The 21390-nt window shown below is 46.5% G+C and overlaps 1 protein-coding gene across 1 annotated transcript in view; it reads right to left on the bottom strand.

Moving 5' to 3' along the window:
• Loxl2 (lysyl oxidase like 2) overlaps positions 1–21390 on the bottom strand; it is a 100952-nt gene that overhangs the window by 33557 nt on the left and 46005 nt on the right. The window contains exons 3-4 of the mRNA XM_021181545.3: positions 16733–16908; positions 748–959 (exon numbers count right to left, since the gene is read on the bottom strand). Coding sequence (XP_021037204.1) covers positions 748–959; positions 16733–16908 — 388 coding nt within the window. The remainder of the gene's footprint in view (positions 1–747; positions 960–16732; positions 16909–21390) is intronic.

Raw genomic sequence — 21390 nt, 5'->3', positions numbered from 1 at the left:
CAGACCTGTCCAGTCTTCCCCCAGACAGCCCTGGTTCTGTCTTACATCAGCTCTCAGGAATGTGCCGCCCACCACGACCCTCCACAGGCATTCAGCTGCCTGAGCACCACCCCACCCCCCATCTCCATCTTAGTCACTCCTGCATTGGCTGAGCTGGCCCAAGAGAATCAAGAGATGAAGTGAGGGGAAGGGAAGCACTGGCCGCCCCCAGGCCTGGATGACTGAGGTTAGGGACAGCCTTCTGCCAATCTGGAAGCCAGCAGAGCTACAGCAGTTAATGGGTTTGAGTTACTGTTGAAGCATAGAGAGTCCCAGTGGCTTCTCCCCAGCCAAGGGAAAGCTAGATTTTGTGAGAGCCTGCCAGGGGCTCAGTGTGTCTGTTCCAGCTATATTTTCTAAACCTGGGGAAAAAATTACCCAAGAAAGGGATAGGAGTCTTTTGGGTCCACGTGAGATGAACTTTAGCTAAAACTCTCCTTGGACAACCTATGCATTGCGCTTACACAGTCTATACATTCCCCAGTGGCTGCTGGAACTGACGGCGGGATTTTCCTGGGCTGGAGCACTTGGTGCCTTATGGGTAAGCCTTCCTATGAGCAGCATTAGTTCCATCATCTCTATTACTCCCCTCAGGAGTGTGAGTTACTTAGAAGCAAGGCTAAGCAGGCAGTGAAATGGGCCCTCACTAGGACTGTACTGACACCACAAGAATAGGAAGCCCCGCCCCAACTGGTCCTCCCCTCTTACTTATAGGCTTTGGGGTTGTAGGTCTTCTCTGCAGGGAAGCCGAACATGCCACAGACCACGTGGGAATTCTTGGCTGTCCAGTGTTTGTTGCAGATCTGCTTCCAAGCCTTGCCCTCCTTCACCTCCACGTAGCCCTCTGTCACAGGCTTGCGATGGCGAAAGGCAGAAAGGATGGGCCGAATCCGGATGTCTTCCACCTGTATATTTAGGCTCTGTGAAGAAGGAGATGTGGAAGGTCAGGGGCTATGACAAGAGTAATTCCTTCCTCAGGAACCACAGACTGATTTCTGCTGGCCCACCTTTCTCCAGGTTCTACAGAGGGGCCCACGTTCTCCCAGTGGGCACATAGCACTACCAGTTGTTATACATTGGGAGGTAGTGTGGTAGCAGGCACCACACTTGATGACTTGGAGTTCTCTAAGATGTCTTGATCCCTCTCCCCACCCACAAGCTCCCCATTTTCCTCTAAAAAATGTGGGAAGCCACAGGTAATAGATTCTTCCTGTATGGGCTTTAAATGTATACACATAAGGGAGCAAGTCTTCTTCGTCTTTTCATAATCTCAAAATGAGGGTTTGGGGCTTACGGAGAAAGAAGCAAAGCCCCCCAGTGTTGAGCATGTCGTGTGTAGGGGAGCCTCGAACCTGGGGAGCTGTGAGCTAAATAGAGCGGGGGATGATTATTTGGCTGTGGCAAGGCAAGATTCTGCATGTCTTGAGTCCCTTAGAAAGCTGCCTTCTAATCTTTCTGGGTCAGTGAGGGTAGCAGTTTGGGTCTGGGTTGGGAGGGACTCGTTGGCAGGACGCTTCTGAAGGAAGCAGAAGACTAGAGGAGAGGGTGGGGGGAAGTACCCACTCCGGGGTATCCTCTGCTCCAGGACACCCAGCTGCAATGGCCTTGTGTGAGAAGTGAAGCCTTCAGAGGCAACGGGGAGAGAAGTGACCGGGGAAGGGCCCTCATAGTTACCCTGACACTTTTCATGCTTCTCCAAGGCATAGCACACCAATGTTCAAATCCAGAATGTCTCACTTCCAGTTCTCTACCCTTGTCCTCCTGGAGCCATCAGCATACCTTGCAAGAGTCCCTGCCTCTGTCTGCCATGGGACTAGCCAGAGAGTCCTGTCTAAAGCACTTATCTCTACTTGCTCCTCAACCAGACCCCCCCTTTTTTTTTCTATAACACGCAGCTGTCTAAGTTATCAATGTCCACAATCTTTCCAGGCTGATTCCAGCTACGCCTCCCTCCCTGCTCGATGTCCCCAGCTCCAATTCGCCCTGGTACAATGGACCAGCATATGATATCAACAGCTGTTAACATGCTTAGCACGTTTATGTCAAACACTTCCCGGGCAGCCTCTTATCTAACCCTTAAGTAGGCTAATGTGGTTTATTGCCACTGTCCACAATTTACAGATGCAAAAGCTAGTAATTCTAATTGCTTCCTCGGACCACCCCAAGCCACACCTCAGGCACACCCTGAGCAGGGTCAGGGAGGGAGAGGTGGGGCTGGCAAGGGTCAAGCTGAAAGGAAGACTCCAGTGACCCAAGTGCCCTGTCCAGCCAGAATGCAAATGAGTCAGAGATTGAACAGAGCCATTATTTGGGTGCCCAGGGATTAATGTCTCCCACCACAGGCTTCAGAGTCCAGAGCCAGGCCTCACTCCACAGGTTCTGCACAACAGTGGAAAGTATGCAGCCAGCCGAGAGGGATGGCATTTGGCCCCAGCTCCCTCCACACCAAGCGGAAGGAAAGCTGCTGGGGTAGGATTATGTTTTCCCCTGACTGGATCCTTTACAGCTCTCATCAGCCCACAGGACTCGTGCAACCTAGACACATGGGCAGTGATGAGCCAAGAAGTGGCCTGAGGGCTAATCCAACCCCTCCCTGCCTCTTCCCACAGCAGGAGGCTCCTGGCACCCAGTGTGGATGCCTCATGCCCAGAAGGAGAGTTATGGTTGTCCCTGTCATCCACGGCTAGCACAGCCGACAGATTCCATTCACAGATCTTTCCTTGGCCGTCAGCAGTTGTAGAACCTTATGGATGGGAGGTATGAGCCCTATACCATGGAACTATAGAGGGAATAGCTGGCTGGGAAGCCCAGCAGCCACCCTGACACGGAATCTGCACAGGGCCTGAGGCCACGAACAGTCATGCTTGTTGGAACATTGATCTCCTTTCTTGCCTTGATTTAGGACAGGATACAACCCATTAGCCAACCTGTGGGCTTCACAGCAAAGATAGTGAGCCCCAGGGTAAGCCTTAGCTGTCATTGTCTTCATTCCTCTCCCAGCTCAACCCATACATGTGTGTCTGTGTGATGCACATATGTGTGCGTGCATAATGGTACATGTGTATGCATGTAAGGTACATATATCTTCCTGGTGTCTAAGTATCCACAAATTTAAATCTGTCTTTGTGTATCTGGGAGCTAGTACTATGCCTGTGAATTTGTGTACATTTGTATGTATATGGTACAAGGCTGCATGTCATGTGAGTCTTTGTTCATATATGTGTATGGTGGTTTATGATGGTCTGTATCTGTCTTTGTATGTACAGAATATGTACCTGAGGGAAGGAGAAGAGAGAAACAGATTCAATCCCTGCAACAGTAAAGAAAGCAAGCAGTCAGAATGGGCTTCACACTCATTTTTCTGAGGTAGAGCATCTATCTTTACCTGTGGAATCAAGTCCCTCTGGCAGGTACTACGGTGGTTTGAATAGGAATGGCTCACGTTTCACTACTTGGTCCTCAGTTGGTGGAACCATATGGGAAGGACTAGGAGGTGTGGCCTCCTTGGAGGAGGTGTGTCACTTAGGTCAGGCTTGAGGTTTCAAAAGACTCCTGCCATTCCCATTGTGCCTCCCTCTGGTCTCCTATCTGTTGATCAAGATGTGAGCTCCCAGCTTGTCCTGCTGCCGTACCTTTGCTCTGTCGTCATGAACAATAACTCCCTAAAACCATAAGCCTAGTGAAACACTTTCCTTTGTAAGTTGCCTTGGTGTGATGTTTTGTCAAAGCAATAGAAGTAATTAAAACCAGAACCATCCATGCTGTCCACTCGTTCATGTAGTCACTCAACAGAATACAGTCTGATGTCCACGGGCCTTACCAGACTCCTCTGTGGCCCTCTCTGTGCCCTGTTTCTTCTTTAATGGCAAAGGCCATTGCAAATCAAGTATCAGTCGACCGCATTTGAGGCTCTGTGAACAGAACCTTACATCTCTTCCCTTCTACAACTCCCACAAAACCTACAGGATAGCAAACGGCACGTCCCTGATTACAGGTAAGAACATGAGAAAATTTGGTGAGGTTAGGCAACTTGTTCAACTTTATGATCTTATTAATAAGCGGGTAAAAATAAAAACGGAGCTGCCTCTATTCCAGCTTACAGGGTTAGTGACAACTGGTCTCTGAGCACTATCTGTTCTACACGCCTTTCTTGCCCAATAGTGTAGTGACTCTGATACTGGTTAGCCTGCTGCTCTGACTTCTGGGTGGTCCCCTCAGGGCTGCCTGGCACTGTGTATATTAGAAGTTCAAGGCTGTCCCCAGAAGGACTATGAGTCAGAGGATGGTGGATGTGAGGGATGAGTGAGTGTCTCTTGTCCTTGAGCCAAGGAAGTGGTAGGCAAGCTTCGGTGGCACGTACTCAGGGCTCATGTGAGCTCTGCAGCTGCCTCAGGTCCTGGGAAACCTCAGGGTTAGAAGGCAGATGCCTGCACGCGCCTCCTCCCTCCTACCTCACGGCTGTGGAATCCCTCCAGAACCACAAGGATTTTCTTTTTCCCAGAACTTCAGCTCCCAAAGATGTTTGCTTGAAATATCAAAATGGGTAGTTCCTTCTCCTCCACCCCCGTAGATATGTTAACGTCTTGTTACAGTTATTTGTCTGTTTGTGTATGTGTTGAGAACGTGTATGTGGGTGCACATGCCACAGCATGTGTAGAGGATAGAGGATAGCCCTATGGATTAAACTCGGGTCATCAGGCTTTGAGGAAAGCGCCTTTATCACTGGACCATCCCAATGATCCAATTTGTAGATTAAAGACCTGGAATGTCTTGAATTCTAACTAATATTTACCTAAATGCTGGTCCTCTTGCCCAAAACAAAGTGTCCAGAGCTCCAATAAGCTTTCCTTCCAGGGTCTTGTAGAACCCTTTCCCCTTGTTCCCCACAGAACTAATCCCTACTTCTCAGGCAGGCCCTGGGAGTGACTAACATACATTCTCAGCAAAAGAAACCAAGATACAGTGAGGTCAGGAGCCTGCCATGCTGTAGCTGCTGGACTGGTGGGAAGAGGGTAGACTGAATGAGCAGGAAATGGACATCAGGCTTATGCCTTGAACCTTTTAACAGGCACAGCATCTACTGGTGACCCGTAAGCCATGGAATTTGGTAATCTGGGGTCTCTGCCCATGAGGAGTCACCCATTTGGAAAGGTTAGCTGCCTTAGGGTATGAGGCAAGGAGAGGCAAAGCAAGAAGCACACAGCTTGCAACCAACTCCTTTTTAGAGGGACTGGAAACTCTGTAGTGAGCAAATGACCTCTCTGCAAAACCAGGCAGATCTTAGCTTGGTACCTTATCTCTTCCCTCTGTTCAAGAAGCCTTAATTTAACCTCTTATTGGAATTCACTCAGGGCTACAGACAGAGTGGAGGAAATGTCATTATACCAACATCCTCCTGGGATGTACCATTGGTTGGGATAGCTCGGTCACTTGGTCTGTCCTCCATTGCTAACACGTTTCTGCATCTTGCTTGAAAGGCCTGCAGCACACTGTATTTGACTATTCTTTTTGAAGTGGGCAGTTACATTCAGACCCATGTCTCTCCCAACCCTTTCTCAACATCTCATAACAACCAACCCAGATGACCACAATTCTTCCTTATACAGACAGAGCCATCAAGTGAGTGCCTCCTGCCCAACTTTGCAGACTATACTTCCTGCACCTTTTCTTCTGCTCTCTTCTTCATCCCTATGGCCCATTTGGCCCTAGCAACACCTCTTCTTCTGCACTGATTTCCTATCTACACATCTGTGGCCCAAACAAGCATGTAGGATGTGGTGGTTTGTATGTGCTTGGCCCAGGGAATGGTACTATTAGGATATGTGGCCTTGTTGGAAGAAGTGTGTCACTGTGGGCATGGGTGTGGGATTTAAGACCCTCATCCTAGCTTCCTGGAAACCAATCTTCTCCTAGCAGCCTTCAGATGAAGATCTAGAACTCTCATCTCCCACTGCATCATGCCTGCCTGGATGCTGCGATCCTCCCTCCTTGATGATAATGGACCAAAACTCTGAACCTATAAGCCAGCTCCACTTAAATGTCCTTATAAGAGTTGCCTTGGTCATGGTACCTGTTCACAGCAGTAAAACCCTAACTAAGACACAGGACAATTGTGAATATTTAAACAGGCCATTAAAATTCTACCACCTCACTGGCTTTGAACTGAAACAGACCAATAAAATATTGAGCTCCTGAAACCAGTGTTTTTCAATATTATGAACATTGCTTCTTTTCAACCCAATAAGCAATATTTTCTACTTTATTCTAATTTAAATAAATTCCTTCAATAATCATAAAAAATTCTACCACCTCAATCCACTACATGTCTTCTGAGATCTAGTACAGTCCATGGCCAGTCTCCAATCCAGTCCATTGCTACTTTCATTCACAATGACCACTGTGTATCATTCAGACATTCCTGGATTTCTCCAGGGCACTGGCTTTAGCCATTCCCTGCAATTCTCTCCAACCAACAATCAGGTTAAACAAACAAACAAACAAACAAACAAAACCCCAAAATATTGATTGGCATATATAGCAGAGGACTGCCTTGTCTGGCCTCAGTGGGAGAGGAGGTGACTAATCCTGTAGAGACGTAATGCCCCAGGGGAGGTGGGTATGGGGAGCACCCTTTCAGAGTCGAAGGGGAGGGGGGATAGGGGAAAAACTCTGGAAGGAGGGATGGGAGGGGCAGCATTTGGGATGTAAATAAACAAAATAATAAAAAAATAAAAAAGCAAAAAAACATTGATTGCTTGATTAACCCATATATACATTTATTCCTTCATATGTGTTTATAGAGTGGTACTATGTCCGAAGCCCTGCATAAGACCCTGAGATACACAGGTCAACTGGACATGCAAGCTGCTTGCTGTCATAAAGCTAGTAGAGACAGAAGCTTTACCACATTCTCCATGAAACACTGATCCTGATCCAAATATCTCTTCAGTTTTTAAGAATATTTATTTGCATGAGTGTATATATGAGTTCGTGCATGTTTGCTGCCAGGTGTGTAAAAGCCAGAGGTCAAAGTCTGGTATCTTGTACTCCATCTTTTTTTTTTTTTTTTGACAGACTCTCTCACTGAACCTGAAACTTGCTGATTCAGCTATAACAGCTGGACAGTGAGACCCAGGGATCCTTCTGTTTCTGTCCCACAGCATAGAATTATAAACATGGGCTTCCATGTCTATCTTTTTTATGTGATTGCTCATGATCAAGCCAAGGTCCTCTTACCTGTGAGGCAAGTAATTGTTGGCTGAGCTATCTGTTCAGCATTCCCCAAATATCTCTCTCACCCATTTAGATTAGATTCTTTTTTTTTTTTTTAAATTCCTCCAGTATCTGCTTTCTGATGCCCTCATTTGAGCTGTAGTCCTTGGCTCATATTAATTACTATAGAGGAATTTTAATCCAGCAACATGGCTGCTTTGATCACATCCAAAGACTATCTAGGTTTGCTGTGAGTTGGTTGGAATGCAGAGCTGTCCTTAGCACACACCTTTGATCCCTCTGGCTGGAATCATTTTGTACACCTTTAATCCCTAACAATGACATCTAATTGAGGGGCAGACAAGGTGATGAATCAGAGAAAGATGTGACAGAATGAGTAAGAGACAGGATATGTCCAACTCTCAGGAGAAAAATTGTTTAAGAGCAGTATAGGGGGAGTGAAAGAGTTCAGTTCAGTTCGTCAGTGAGTTGGGAGTTGAGTCATCTGGGAATTAATGAAGTGAGAGCAGTGCGGTGTGGAGTGGAGTTCACTAATGAGCTCATGTAGCTCAGTGCAGGTCAGCAGAGGCAATTGAAGCCAGAGAGTAAAAAGGTGCTGTTTTTTAAAAAACAAAATCCCAGACGTTTGATTTTACCAATAAAGACTTAGGAACCAGATGTTTAAGTGAAGGCCTCCTTGCTCATTGAGGCAGAGAAAACACCCAGCTGACCTTCCTACTCTATGGATGTCCCAAAGGGAAAAATTCCTCTTTTTCTACACTATCTTAAATAACCATCAACTCAATGACCCTCCTTTCTACTTCCTGTGTTTTCTTTTGCTCACTCCCTGTCAAATGGTTGCTTACTCAGCCTCATGACCTAGGGTTGACTCTATTTAATCCTGTTTACAAAAGCTCTTGGATTCAAAGTGTATGCTAGGGCTGAGCCACACCACAACAAGAAACAGCTTTTTCTAGTTCACAATCTGGTTCACAATGTGATCAAATATCCTGCAAAAAGAAGGAGCCAGAAGATTAGAACAAATTGCCAGAATTAGTTTGAGGCCAAGCACAGCAATTCAGTAGAAGCTAAGAGGAGCCAGATTGAATCAGTCAACTTCAAGAGGAGTTTAAGCCGAGTTGAGCCAGTCACCAAGAGTTCAGAAAGAACTAGAAAAAGGCAAGTTTATTCATCAGTAAGCCTCCAAGATGACTGTTACATCAGCCCCACCCCTCCCAATTACAGGTTACTTTGTGTTGCTTTCTATTATTCCATATGATTTTGTCTTCCTATAGGATTGTGACTGTGCATCATCTTTTTATAGGTCTGGTGGTGTAGACCTGTGATCCTAATAACCAGGAGACTGAGGCAGGGTGGCTGTAAGTTCAAGGCTTGTTTGGGCTTTAGAGAGTCCAAAGCCAGCTTGAGCAATTGACACTGTCTCAAAATTTAAAATTTAATAAAGAAGGAAAAAGGAGGAGGAGGAGGAGGAGGAGGCTACAGCAGGCATGTAGTTTAGAGGTACAGCATTTGCTTAGCATGTATGAGGACCTCAGTAGCAAACAAACAGAAAAACTTTTTTTTTTTTTTTTGCATTAGTCAATGTTGTTTTTTTTTAAAAAGATGTAACAAGAGAGCAACTTAGCTAAATATGGTGGGTACTAAAGCCAAGAAAATCATTAGACTCTTTTTAGTCTTTGTTTAATGTCTAACAAACAGGCAGTCCTTGCCTCTTACCATAGCACAAGTACTTCTTGTGGGACCTGTGAATAGACACAGAACATCTGCACCTCTTGTACCCGAGCTGTTCAACATTTCATCTTCTTTTATCCTAAGATCTGGACACAGAAGAGCTGGGGAGGTGGCTCAGTTAGCAAAGTGTTTCCTGGGAAAGCATAGGGACCCAGGTTTGATTCCTCAGAACACATGTTTGAAGCACATACTGTGAGCCCAATGTTGAGGAAGTAGAGACAGGTAGATCCCTGGGGCTAACTGGTTAGATGGTCTAGCCTAACCAGCAAGACCAAGATGAGAGAATGTCCAAACAGCAGGGTAGATGGGGAACAGCATCTAAGGGTGTCATCTATCCTCTATGTGCACACACACACACACACACACTTCTTTATTCCCTTCCTCTCCTAGGATCTTATAAGATCCTATAGTCACTGAGCTGAAGTATCCCACAACATCTGATGTTCAGCACAGGCAAAGATAGACTAGGGAGGTGGGTACTGTCTGTGAATGTTGTTAGAAGAATCTGCCTAAAGTATTATTATTCAATACTTACAATTGAATTGGAAATTAAGATGTTAAAGAATTGCCAGTAACATTCTGACTGGGACAGTAGAACAAAGAGGAAGAGGAAAGTTGCTTCTGTGACATCTATCTATCTATCTATCTATCTATCTATCTATCTATCTTCTTTGAGGCATGGTCTCTCTTGTTATATGGATCAGGCTGGTCTTGAACTCGCCACCCTTCTACTTTAGCTCACTAAGAATTACACCATATACCACCCCGCCTGTGATTTTCTTTCTTTCTCATTTTGCAGTGCTAGGGGATTGAATCTAGTACATCAGACCCCCCACTGAGCAAATACTTCACCACTGACCTACATCTTTAGTCTTCTTTTTACTTTTTCTTGTGAATCAGGGTGTCACTAAGTTGTCTAGGCCAGCTTTTGACTCACTCTGTAGCCCAGAAAGACTTTGAACTTGTAATCTTCCTACCTCAGCCTGCCAAGTAGCTGAGATCCCAGGCCTGTACTACCAGGCCCTGCTCTGTGGTTTCCATTGCTCAGCTCTGCGCTGGACTGAACTGGGAGTGAAGGGGATGCAGTTGGGACGGTGTAGAGAGCTGAACTCATACTGACGCCACTAGAGAAACAAGCCGGCTGTCTGGCTGGGCCTCCTATAAATCAGGAGCTCTGCACCGCTGCTGGAAAATGCTTTCATTTTTCCAGCCTGGAAGAATGTGTGCAGGTAACAGAGGTTTCTTTAGAGAGTAGGCCAGCCCTACTGCAGGCAGGAAGCTGGCGAGACACCTGCTCCAGCCACCAACCCCTTGTGGCCCAGCAGCTTCTCTGGTCTTGCCTGGGTTCTGAGGCCACAGACTCAGCAAGTCCTATGCTGGGCCTTTGATTGTATATAGCAATCATCACCATGGCAACAAAGCATCATCTTTCTCTACTGCTAGACAGTAAGCTCAAGAAGAGCAAGACTATCCATCAATCCCTTTCATCTTTGTGCCCAGCCTAGGGCTCAGAGAATGAATGAGCCAATAGATCCTTGTTACAACAGCCTTTTGGTGATGAAGGGAGAGATTCAGTGTTCATCTTCCAGCATGGTTCATGTACCTGGACTCTAGGGCATGTGGCAGAGCCAGCTTGGACTCTACTAGTCCAGCTATACTCATCACTAGGCTACCCTACAGTCTCAGAGAACAGCGCTACAGACCCAGAATCTGAGACCCAGAATCCACAGATGCAAACTTTCCTGCCACCTCTCCCATTCATTTCTTCTCCAAACCACCATTCAATGTTCCAGTCCAATCCACAGCTCTCAAAGTTGGCGCACATACAGCTCATGGGTTCATCACATCTAAAGCAAAGCATACTGCTTGCACAGTCTAGTGACTACAATGCTGCTTGTTTGTTTGGTCTCATGGCTTCTTCTACCAGTATCTATCTATGCTTTGCAAAGGGCTGCATGGGCAACCCTCCAGAACCAAGTTTCCAGATTTGCTGGGATGTGTGAGATTTCAAATATTTGGTTCTGTTTGCCACATAAACACCCTCTGCTTTTCAGACATGGTGACCTATTTTCGGTTGAAAAAAAAAAAGCTGGGGGAGGGGGTACCTTACAGCTTATTGTCTTGTGTACCTTATGGTAGCCAACAGTCCCAGCTACATAGAGGTTCTCAGTTAATAGAGCGCAGATTATGAACAGAGTAAGGTCCTGTATGTCTTTCTACGCATGCTCACAGAATGGTGGAAAAGAAAGATTCCACAGAGAACCACACCTGATCAGCCAGCTCAGCCCCCAGAGGATGCCCTGCTTAACCCTTTCTATTCCCCTCCTAAGAGTTAGGCAAAGCACCATTGTCAACTTCTCTCTTTTGCAGGAAGGAAGTCGTTCAGCTTTTCCCAAACTAGCTGGGAAGCTATACGGAATCTTCCAAACTACACCCAGATGGAAACTGATCCCCTTTCTTAAACACAACCTGCCCCTCTGCCCCAGTGCTGAGATCATAGACCCAGCTGGGAAGTGCCCTCTTTGCAGGAAGTCTCTCTAGAGACCTTTTTCTGGACCTCCAGATGCAGGCAGATAAGGCTGTGGTTGGGAGGGAGACGTGGAAACATCTGGCACTGACAGTGACTAATAAAAACCTGGGTTCATTGCCCAGTCCCTGTGGTTACAGGGGAAAAAGTGGGGAGGGGCTTTTTCAGGCCCCACCATCTTTCCAGAAGAATGTTAGCCCGTAGATTCAAGGGACATAAATGGCCTTCTGGCTCTGCAGCGTGTCTCTCTGTTGACAACTCGGGATGTCTTGGTCTGTCTACTGTCTTAGCAATGATACTGAGGCTCAGGGCATCCCTCAGAATAGGCACCATCCCATGGCACTTCTAGTCTGTCCTGCTTACTTTGTGCTACTATCATACCCAGTTTTATGTGGTGCTGGGGGTCGAACCCTGGGCTTCGTGCATGTTAGGCAAGCACTCTACCAACTGAGCGGTATCTCCAACCTCTTGTTTACTTTATTTGGGGAAGGAGCCCTTAAGAACTGTGTAGAAAGGAAGGCATGCGATAAACACTGCAGACTCGCACATTTCCTGATCTAACAGGCCCCAGCAGAAGCCTTGTACAAGCATGTGATCTAGGAACTCGTACCAGCTGCAGGGTTGCTCCGAAGGACATCTGGATTTGCCATCTCCCCTTATCTAATGCTTTTTCCAACCACCACAGACAGGAAACAAAGTGTCCTGGTTTAAGAGGTTCTGACATCCTGAGAGGTTTGCTGGGGGCTCTGTTTTCTGGATTTAAAAATATCTGTATTGCACATGTCATTTTTTTTGCTCCCACCTACCTTATTAAAAAAAAAAAAACCAAAAATGTTTTAATGACTGATCCATGATTCATTTGTCTCTAAATTCAGTCAATTGGATGTTTTGTAGTGTGATACCAGGTGATCCAAGAAAGGTCAGCCTTTTTGGACACAGTCCCAAGTTTGTCTCCCTAAGACTAGAAATTCTCACCTTCAGCTCCAGGGTCTGAAGCTAAGGATCTACAGCAAGCTGAGATGGTACCGTCTGTGTTGGAGAGGGGGATAGACACTCCCTCAGTGGGCTTCTGTAGTAAAATAGTCGTATAGTCTTTCATTGTCCCAGAGGATGTCTAGAGTGCACACAGGTGTTCAAGAAAACCGGAAGTGTAAGAGAAATTCTACCAAGTGCTCCAGGCTTAGTGACTCACACCTCTGGAATCTTCCTCCCGACCCATGAACTTTGGTCACCTACTTTTCCATGAGTACTTCATAGTCTACAAGGCTTGCTTTCATATTGAACACAACTGATTCCCCCTACTCCCCACAAGTACTGAGAACAACCTTGCCAATAACAGAGAGGCACAGTTACTATGGATACTGATGGTTCTATTGTTCTGGATAGTTCTGGCTGCAGTCATCAGGGCCCTTAGCATCAAATCTGTTGAGCTTTCCTTGGTAGAGTCTTTTTGTAAGTAAGGGGCTATTTTTCTTCCCCTGGAAAGAAATTCAGTATCAAGAAGTCCCAAAGGTGTCTCAAGCTGGCAGAGAAGTCTGGGAAAGACAATTAAGTAAAATATGCTTCAACATTTTCCTAACTTAACCCTAGCTCTAACCCTAACCCCAAGCCCTAATTCCTAACTCCTAACCCTAACCCTAATCCTAACCCTAGCCCAAACCCTAGTCCTAGCCCTAGCCCTAGCCCTAGCCCTAGCCCTAGCCCTAGCCCTAGCCCTAGCCCTAGCCCTAGCCCTAACTCTAACTGCTGAGTTCTTAGGGTTGGAGCTAGCAAACCCTAGCTCTCAAGGCATGCTTCTGACATTCATTGCCAAGGAGCTCTCATCCAAACAGGTGCAGTTTTCTTCTGCTCCGTTCTTGAGGCTATCTGGAGCCCTCTTGTGAAGATGCAAGCCTGTGGGGGTCATCTGTCATACTGAGATCTGTTCCTGACCTCCAGGCAATCAATGAGTCTGTAAGGTCAATACCCAGCTTCAAAGTCAAGGTTGTGAGGGGCCCGAGAAGAGGCCAGGAGGGGCCTGAATACACAGCACACATACTGTTTTCCATCATTTCTCTGCACGCGTTGACACACACACAAACCAGCGATGCCCATTTGGCTCGTAGATGCCTCTAACACGAGATGAATGTTCATCCACAGCTTCCAAGTGACAAGGGAGCTTAGAGTTTTGTAATCACATAGTCCTAGCCCCTTCCCCATTTGGAATCTGATGACAGTATTTCTGGCAGAGGGGCAGAGAGTTTCTGCTTGAACTCCTCCATCAATAAGAAGCTCACTACACACAGAGGAAGATGGGTCTGGGGGCAAGGGACTGCCTCATCGGAAGCCTGCATCCCATCCGCCACCTGCCTCTCTGCCTTAGCTTTCTCTGGGACTTGGAACAAACTGTAAACATTTGTCTCCATGGTAGCACTCTAAATATTTGAAAAGAACTGACAGAGCCTCCCCCAGTATCTCTTCTTGACAGAAAGTCTTCATTCCCTCCTAGGATATGGCTTCCAGACATGTCTCTTGGCCCCTGCTGTGGGTGACCTGGTTAAGAGATGGACCCAGAACTGAGCCAGTGAGTTCAGTCACACAGTGCTTACAGGGATTAAAAAAATCAGTGCCTTTCATTCATTCCCCCATGACTGGACTCTTGAGCCTGATTTCTTCTACCTGGATATTGGATTGTCCAGTCAAAGTCCCTTTGACCCCAAACCAAAACACACCTTACATTTTAAGTAGATAGCTGTCCCATTTGGGACCTATTATTTCAAACTAGTGCACTCTTCCTAATTCTTCACCTCGTATACTCCAGTGATTCCTCCTAGTTTGATATCTTTCAGTATTTCTTCAGTCCACATTTTTGTTTCCAGGCAGATTCTCCATGCTTCAATATAGATAGGAACAGAGACACAGGGCACATCACTGGAGACCTCATTCGCTGTGCTCAGACAAAATTAGTCACCAGCCCTCCAGGAAATCCTTAACATGCAGCAATACCATCTAACTGCATATCCATCAAAGCTATGGCTCACTCTCTCACCCACAATGATTTCATAGGGGCCGTTTCTTTAGCAAAGAGGAATGCTTCCATGACTTCAGCTACTGACACGAGGTATTTTGGAGTAACTTCCCAGCATCCCACAAACATCCTGTGTAGGTGGTCTGGGCGGCTCCTGGTCAGACCAGAGCTACACGTAAGCATGAGCTTTAACCATGAAACCCAGCATGTAGGAATCTCCTTGCAACTCCAGGGTTCTCCTTAGGCCTTTTGAATCTAGGGCCAACATGACCTACTTTCAGTGGGCATGGAAGGGAGGGCCCGGAGGACAGCTCACTGACTGAGGGTTCATTCCTGTGTATCTGTGGCTAGGGCAGGTAGGCTCCCCCTGGCTTGTGTCACCAAACTAGTCTGCATGACAGGAGACCTTTTAGGAAAGCATGCAGTTCAAAAGCCATGCCCGTCATCTAGCCTGCCATAGTAGATGTCTGCTCTGTAGCCCTCTGAGTGACTGCAAATTCACCAGGATCTGTGCACTTGGCTTCGGCACGATGCTCCAGTGTCCCTTGTGACACATGCTTTGTCTATCCAGCAACTGAGAATTGTGTTCTCTTTCTCATGGGAGTCCTCAGATCACCATGGATGTGGTTTCCTCCAACAAATGTCAGAGCAGGGTACTACGCTTGCTCGTCTGCACTTCCAGAATAAGGATGTTCTTTCCAGCATTTTTGCCCCAGATTGACTAAATCTCTTCCATTTCAGTGGGGTTCTGCTTTCTATGTAACATGGTTCGCGGATGAGAATGCAGGTCAGTTGGCTAACATGTGTGAATCCCTAGGAGCTCAGTTAACATTTACCTATGGATGGGCTGCTCACAGGGTTCCCTTTCCAGGATTATTTATTCCTGTTGTTATTATTTTGCTAGTAGCAAATGAATCTTGCTCCCTCACAACCCCAAACTGGCTGATATTTTGGCCTGTTCCTTTCTATTTGCACCATTAACATCTTCTTAGCTACAAAGCCTGGACCTCTATTCTCTCAACACTCCAAGTGGATAGTCCCGAGCTTCTAGTTGAACACAAGACCACTGACGATGCCATCAAGAAGCTGAATGTCCGCCGAGGCAGGCCAGTGCCACAAAAGGATGTCTGCTCTGTGTGCTTCTCTTTACGGTATAGTTTCATGTTGACTTTGGGTGCTTCTCTGCCTAAGGGGACAATAATCGCTGGTATGTGTTTCTAGGGAGAAGGAAATGCGGACGTTGGAATCTGTTCACATGTGGTACCTAGAGCTCTGTATGTTAGATGCAACCATGATTAAGATGTAGCACCTTCCCTATAGGAGCTTCTGGTCTCATCAAAGAGTAGAGACATGTACAAATGGGTGCTTTTTCCTATGGGGGATATAGAGTGGGCATGGAAAGTCCTGGGACCCTGGGTGGCACAAGCCCATACTCCTCAGTGTCAGTTCCATGGAAAAACCAAAGCTTGGTTAGTGGTATGTAGTCCCTGAATTGCATAGATTCCATGGTGCTCTCATTGTTGTGAATGAGTGAGCACGTTTGAAGATGATGACTAGCAAGTGGCCTGATGCTCCAGCCGAGGGAAAGATGGGAACTCATTCCATGCTCCACGCAGACTGGACCCAATTCCAGCCTGTTCTGTGTGCTCTGGGGGCACAGGAGACAGGAGCAGGGCAGTGGGGAGTCATGGAAAGATAACAACTAGGGCACAGTCTGGGGACATCTGGAGCCTAGAAGGGGGCAGTTTGAAGTCTTTTTTCAAAAGCAAATTCAGAGGCTACAGAGATGGTTCAGCCATTAAGAGCACTAGTTGCTCTTCCAGAAGACTAAGTCAGGTCCTGCACCTACATGATAACTTACAACCATCTGTAACTCCAGTTCCAGGGGTTCCAATCCTCTCTTCTGGCCTCCTTGAGCACACATGTGGTACACAGACATATGTACGGGCAAAACATCCATCTACATATTGGTATCCATTCTCCAGAAATCCTTCAACTTGCCCTTGCATCAAACCTAGCTGATATGAATCCCCATCTATACCCAGTACTCAACAAACAGGTAAGACATACTATACACAAGGGAAAGAAAACACATTCAAGTGAAGATGCTATTGAAGGCACGTGGAGGCTGAGTATACTCAGATTCTGGGCTCCATACTCACAAGAGTGTAAAAAGAAGACCGCATAGCACTTACCTCTATTTGGTTGATCAACGAATTGTCAAATTTGAAGCCAGGAATTCTTTTCTCACTACACACCACTCCAACGTCTTCAGTGTGCTTGCAGTCAGTGACACCCCAGCCATTGGAGGAGCAAGATGCCAGGGTCGACTCTTTGCCAGTGCAGTAGATATTGTCCAACCAGATGGGGCCTGCACAGCACGGAAAATAGAAAGTAAGCATCCTGTTGATGCAGATCCAGGTGGCAGGGGCCCCAATGCCTCGCATGGAATTCCCCTGAATTTTGACAGGTGTGCATAGCTATCAGTTAGTTTTTATTGCATGAGGTTGTCCATCTCACTGTAGATCACTGGAGTTTCCTTGCCTGGACAGGCAGCCGGTGTGATCAGAAGGTGTGGTAGTTTGAGTACACTTAGGACAGAGATTATGTTTAATCCTGGAAGCTGTGTGGTGCATCAGTTGCCTTTCTCAATGCTGTGATAAACACCTGGCAGAGGCAACTTAAGAGAAGAAGGGCTTATTTTGGCTGACGGTTTACAAAGAGATACAGTCGATCATGGTGGGAAGGCATGATGTCAGGAAGTGGGGTGGCTGGTCATGCTGTGTCCCCCAGTCAGGAAGCAGGGGGAGGTGAATTCTGCTGCTTAGCTGGCTTCCTTGTTTTTCTCCTTTTTATTCAGTTTGGGGTCCCAGATGGTGCCTCCCACATTCAGGGTGGGTCTTCCTTTCTTAGTTAATTCTCTGTGGAAACATCTAGAGAGGCATACTCAGAGCTAAGTCTCCTAGGGGATTTCAAATCAAGTCGTCTTGACAGTCAAGTTTAATTATTATTATTATTATTATTATTATTATTATTATTATTATTATTGGGGTTTTTTTCGAGACAGGGTTTCTCTGTGTAGCCCTGGCTGTCCTGGAACTCACTCTGTAGACCAGGCTGGCCTCAAACTCAGAAATCCGCTTGCCTCTGCCTCCCAAGTGCTGGGATTAAAGGTGTGCACCACCACCGCCCAGCTTAATTATCATTATTATCGTATATATGTGCATGATGTGTGTGTGTGTGTGTATGTGTGTGTGTGGCATTGGCCACATTCTAGGGTGAAAAAGTGTGGAGACTGGAGAGCAATTCTGTGGAGTTGCATCTTTTCTTCCATGTTTCTGTGAGCCCCAGGGATCCGATTCTGGTGGCCTTGCATGGCAAGCTCCTTTACCCACTGAGCCATCTCACCCATCTGGCAATGATGTTTTACCACTATGGGTGGCACTGCAGAAGAACAGGGGCTTTTGTGGGGAGTAAAGGAGCCCTGTGTGAATGTCTAAGGTGCTGCCTAACTTACTTTTCTATTGCTGTGGTAAAACACTGTGACCAAGGCAACTCATAAGCGAAAGTGTTTCCTTTGGGACTCATGGATCCCGAGGGTTATAGTTTAGGGCCTTCAGGTCAGGAGCATGGCAGCAGACAGGCAGGCAAGATGCTAGAGTAGTAGCTGAGGGATCACATCTTGAGACACAAAGCACGAGGCAGACAGCTAACTGGGAGTGGCATGTGCTCTTGAAACCTCAAAGCCTGCCCTTCATGAAACATCTCTGCCAACAAGGCCACTCCTCCTAATCCTTCTCAAACAGTTCCACCAACTGAGGACCAAGCATTCAAAGATATGAGTGTATGGGACGTGGGGGGCAAACCACCGGAGAGATGAAGCATTGAGTGAATATGTATTATTGACAAGGACCATGGGCTAGACTCAGAGGAATTGTCTCTGGGTGGATACTGACAGTATGAGCAAAATCTAGTGACTACAGCTTCTCTTAGATAACTGCAACGCGAGACTGACTGCTCCTCCTACCGAGGCTATCTAACCCCTCCTTCTGGGTTGTACATAGCAGAGGCTGATGCTATGGATTGTTGTAGTTGCTGCTGCTCCACCAGAATCAGCACAGCACACCCAATCCCAGCTTCCCTATATGTGTGTCTATGTATCTTCTGTCCTTCCTTTCTTCCCTTCCTGTCGCAGTCAGATTTCCAGGACCATGCCATGCAGGATCCAGTCCAAACCTGGGTTTGAATTCTGGTTCGGTTTCTTTTAGCTTGGAAACACAGGCCAAAGTCCCTTTCCTATCAGCAAGATGGAGACGCCCTCATGAGCTGCAGAGGTCTGGGTTGACTAGAGATAGTTCATTGCTGCTCTAGAGTGTCTCAAAAATGGAAACAATGACAAGAATGTGGGTTCTAGGTATACCCACAGCACAAGTCAGCCTCACCGGCCTCTGCACTTGGAGCAGTTGTAGATGTAGCCACTCAGGGAAAAGTTCATTGAGGGTTTGCTGGGTTTTGAGCACATCCACCTGCATCACCACATTGACCTTGGGGAGACCCAGGTGACACTATTGCTGTCTCCTCACAGACACAGAGCCTGACTCAGATGGCTCAGTCTCTGGGCACCAAGCCATCCATGAGCCCAGAAACCTATGAGTCAGTTCTCCAGTTAGTGCTTTCTCAATTCTTTTTTCACCATGTCTGAGTAGAGACAGGCCATTCCATCACAGCCATCACTACATACTCAGCAAAGTCAGTACAGAACCGAAGCTCACCACTGGTCCTTTCAGCTTCCTGGCATTAGCAGAAAATTCTATATGCAAAGCACTAGGGGGTTAACCAAGAGGGGGCATCTCATTCCATAGGGGTGGTGGTGTGGCTTGAGTGGGAGATGTCCCCCTACAGGCTCTTATGTTGGAATGCTTGGTCCTCAGCTAGAGGCACTGCTTTGGAAGGTTGGGAAACTTTTTGGAGGTGGAGCCTTGATGGAAGGAAGTGAGTCACTGGGGGAGGGCCTTAACAGTTTATAGTGTGACCACACTTCCCGTCTGTTCCCTGCTTTCTGTTTATGAAGATGTGACGGGATAAGGCAGATTGGTGGTGCATGCCTTCAATCCCAGTGCTTGGATGGCAGAGGCAGAGAGATCTCTGTGAGTCTGGGGCCAGTCTGGTCTACATAGAAAGTTCCAGGGCAGCTAGGGTTATATTGTCTCCAGAACAAATAACAAAGGAAAGGACAAGACATGATGTCCTGGGTTATAGACGCCTGCTGTGTAGAGCCACCAGGATGGACTGTGTGCTCCCAAACTGTGAGCCAATATTCTTCTTCTTCTCTTAGGATGCTTCTTGACAGATACTTGGTCATAGCAACAAGGAAACTATCTACTGCAGGGAGCTCCTGTCAAAAACACAGGAAATAGCAAATGTACTGGTACCGGTGAGGATGTGGAGAAACTGAAGCCCTGTGTGTCAATGGTACTGATGATGCAGGAAACAGTGTGGTGTTCTTAAAAACTTGTTTTTTTGTTTTTTGTTTTTTGTTTTTATTTGTTTAGTTTGTTGAGGTGGGGGTGGTGCTAGGGATAGGACGCTAGGCCATGTACATAATAGGCAACTGCTCTATCACCAAGTTATGTCCTCAACTCCCAAACTTTAAAGCTATCACATCATTTTGAATTCCAAAACTGGAGCCAGGTGTGGTGGCACATAGCTGTAATTATAGTTTGTAAGGAGACTGAGGGAAGAGTATCACAAGTTTAAGGCTAAATCTGGCCACACAATGAGATCTAGGTCAACCTGGACAGCTTTTTAAGACCCTGTCTCGAAATTTAAAAGAAAACAATTACGGGTGTACTCTGACCCATGTCTGTAATCATAGCACTCAAAAGACTAAGACAAGGCCACCTGGAGTTTGAGAATAGATTGGGTTACACAGTGAGTTCTGGACTAGCCTGGACTATAGAGGGAGAGCTTGTTAAACACACACACACACACACACACACACACACACACACACACACACACACGGCTGTGGGTGTAGCTCAGTGGCTGAATGCTTATCTAGTATCTACAAGGACCCAGCATGAGAAAGGAAGGAAAGAAAGGAGGGAGAGGGAGGAACAGACATTGACACCCAGGCTTTGGGGATGTGTTTACACACCCAAGCTCACAGCAGCACAATTCATAACTGGCATCTCTTGACAAACTGCATACATATAAGGCAAAACTGTAGAAGGGAAAATTCTGACACATACTTCAACCTCCAACCTCGAGGACATTCTGCTAAGTGGGAAAAGCTGGTCACTAAAGGCCAAATATGGGATGATTCCTACCTAGAGCTGTCAAACTCTGAGAAACAGAGCAGAACGGGAATTGCCAGGGGCGGTAAGGACTGGAAGATTATTTAACGCGTCTGGACCGTTTGTTTTGCAAGGATGCTCTGGAAATTAGTTGCCCCCAAAATGAAAAACATACTCAACACTACTGAACTGTATATGTATGGTTAAGATGTAAGTTTTAATACATATCTTTCACTGCAATGAAAAATAAAGATCTAAGAAAGATGCCAGGTGGCTTTCCAATAGTGATTTTATACTTGTGTGTACATGTCTATGTGTGCACAGATGTGTATATGTAGTGTATTTACAAAGACAAGTGTAAGATTGCCCAGATGTGTGCATATACACGAGTGGAGGCCAGAGCCTGGCATACCATGCCTTCTTCTATTGATCTGTACCTTATTTTTTGCAATAGGGTCACTGTTCAGCTTCCCTGAACCTGAAGTTCATCAATTCAGCCAGGATGGTTGGTCCAACAGCTTTGTGGATGGGGCTGTCTTCTCTCCCCCATGCACAGG

This window comes from Mus caroli, unplaced genomic scaffold (assembly GCF_978045245.1).
Source record: "Mus caroli unplaced genomic scaffold, Mus_caroli_1 scaffold_12, whole genome shotgun sequence".
NCBI lineage: Eukaryota > Metazoa > Chordata > Mammalia > Rodentia > Muridae > Mus > Mus caroli.
This window is presented reverse-complemented; position numbering and strand designations above follow the sequence as displayed.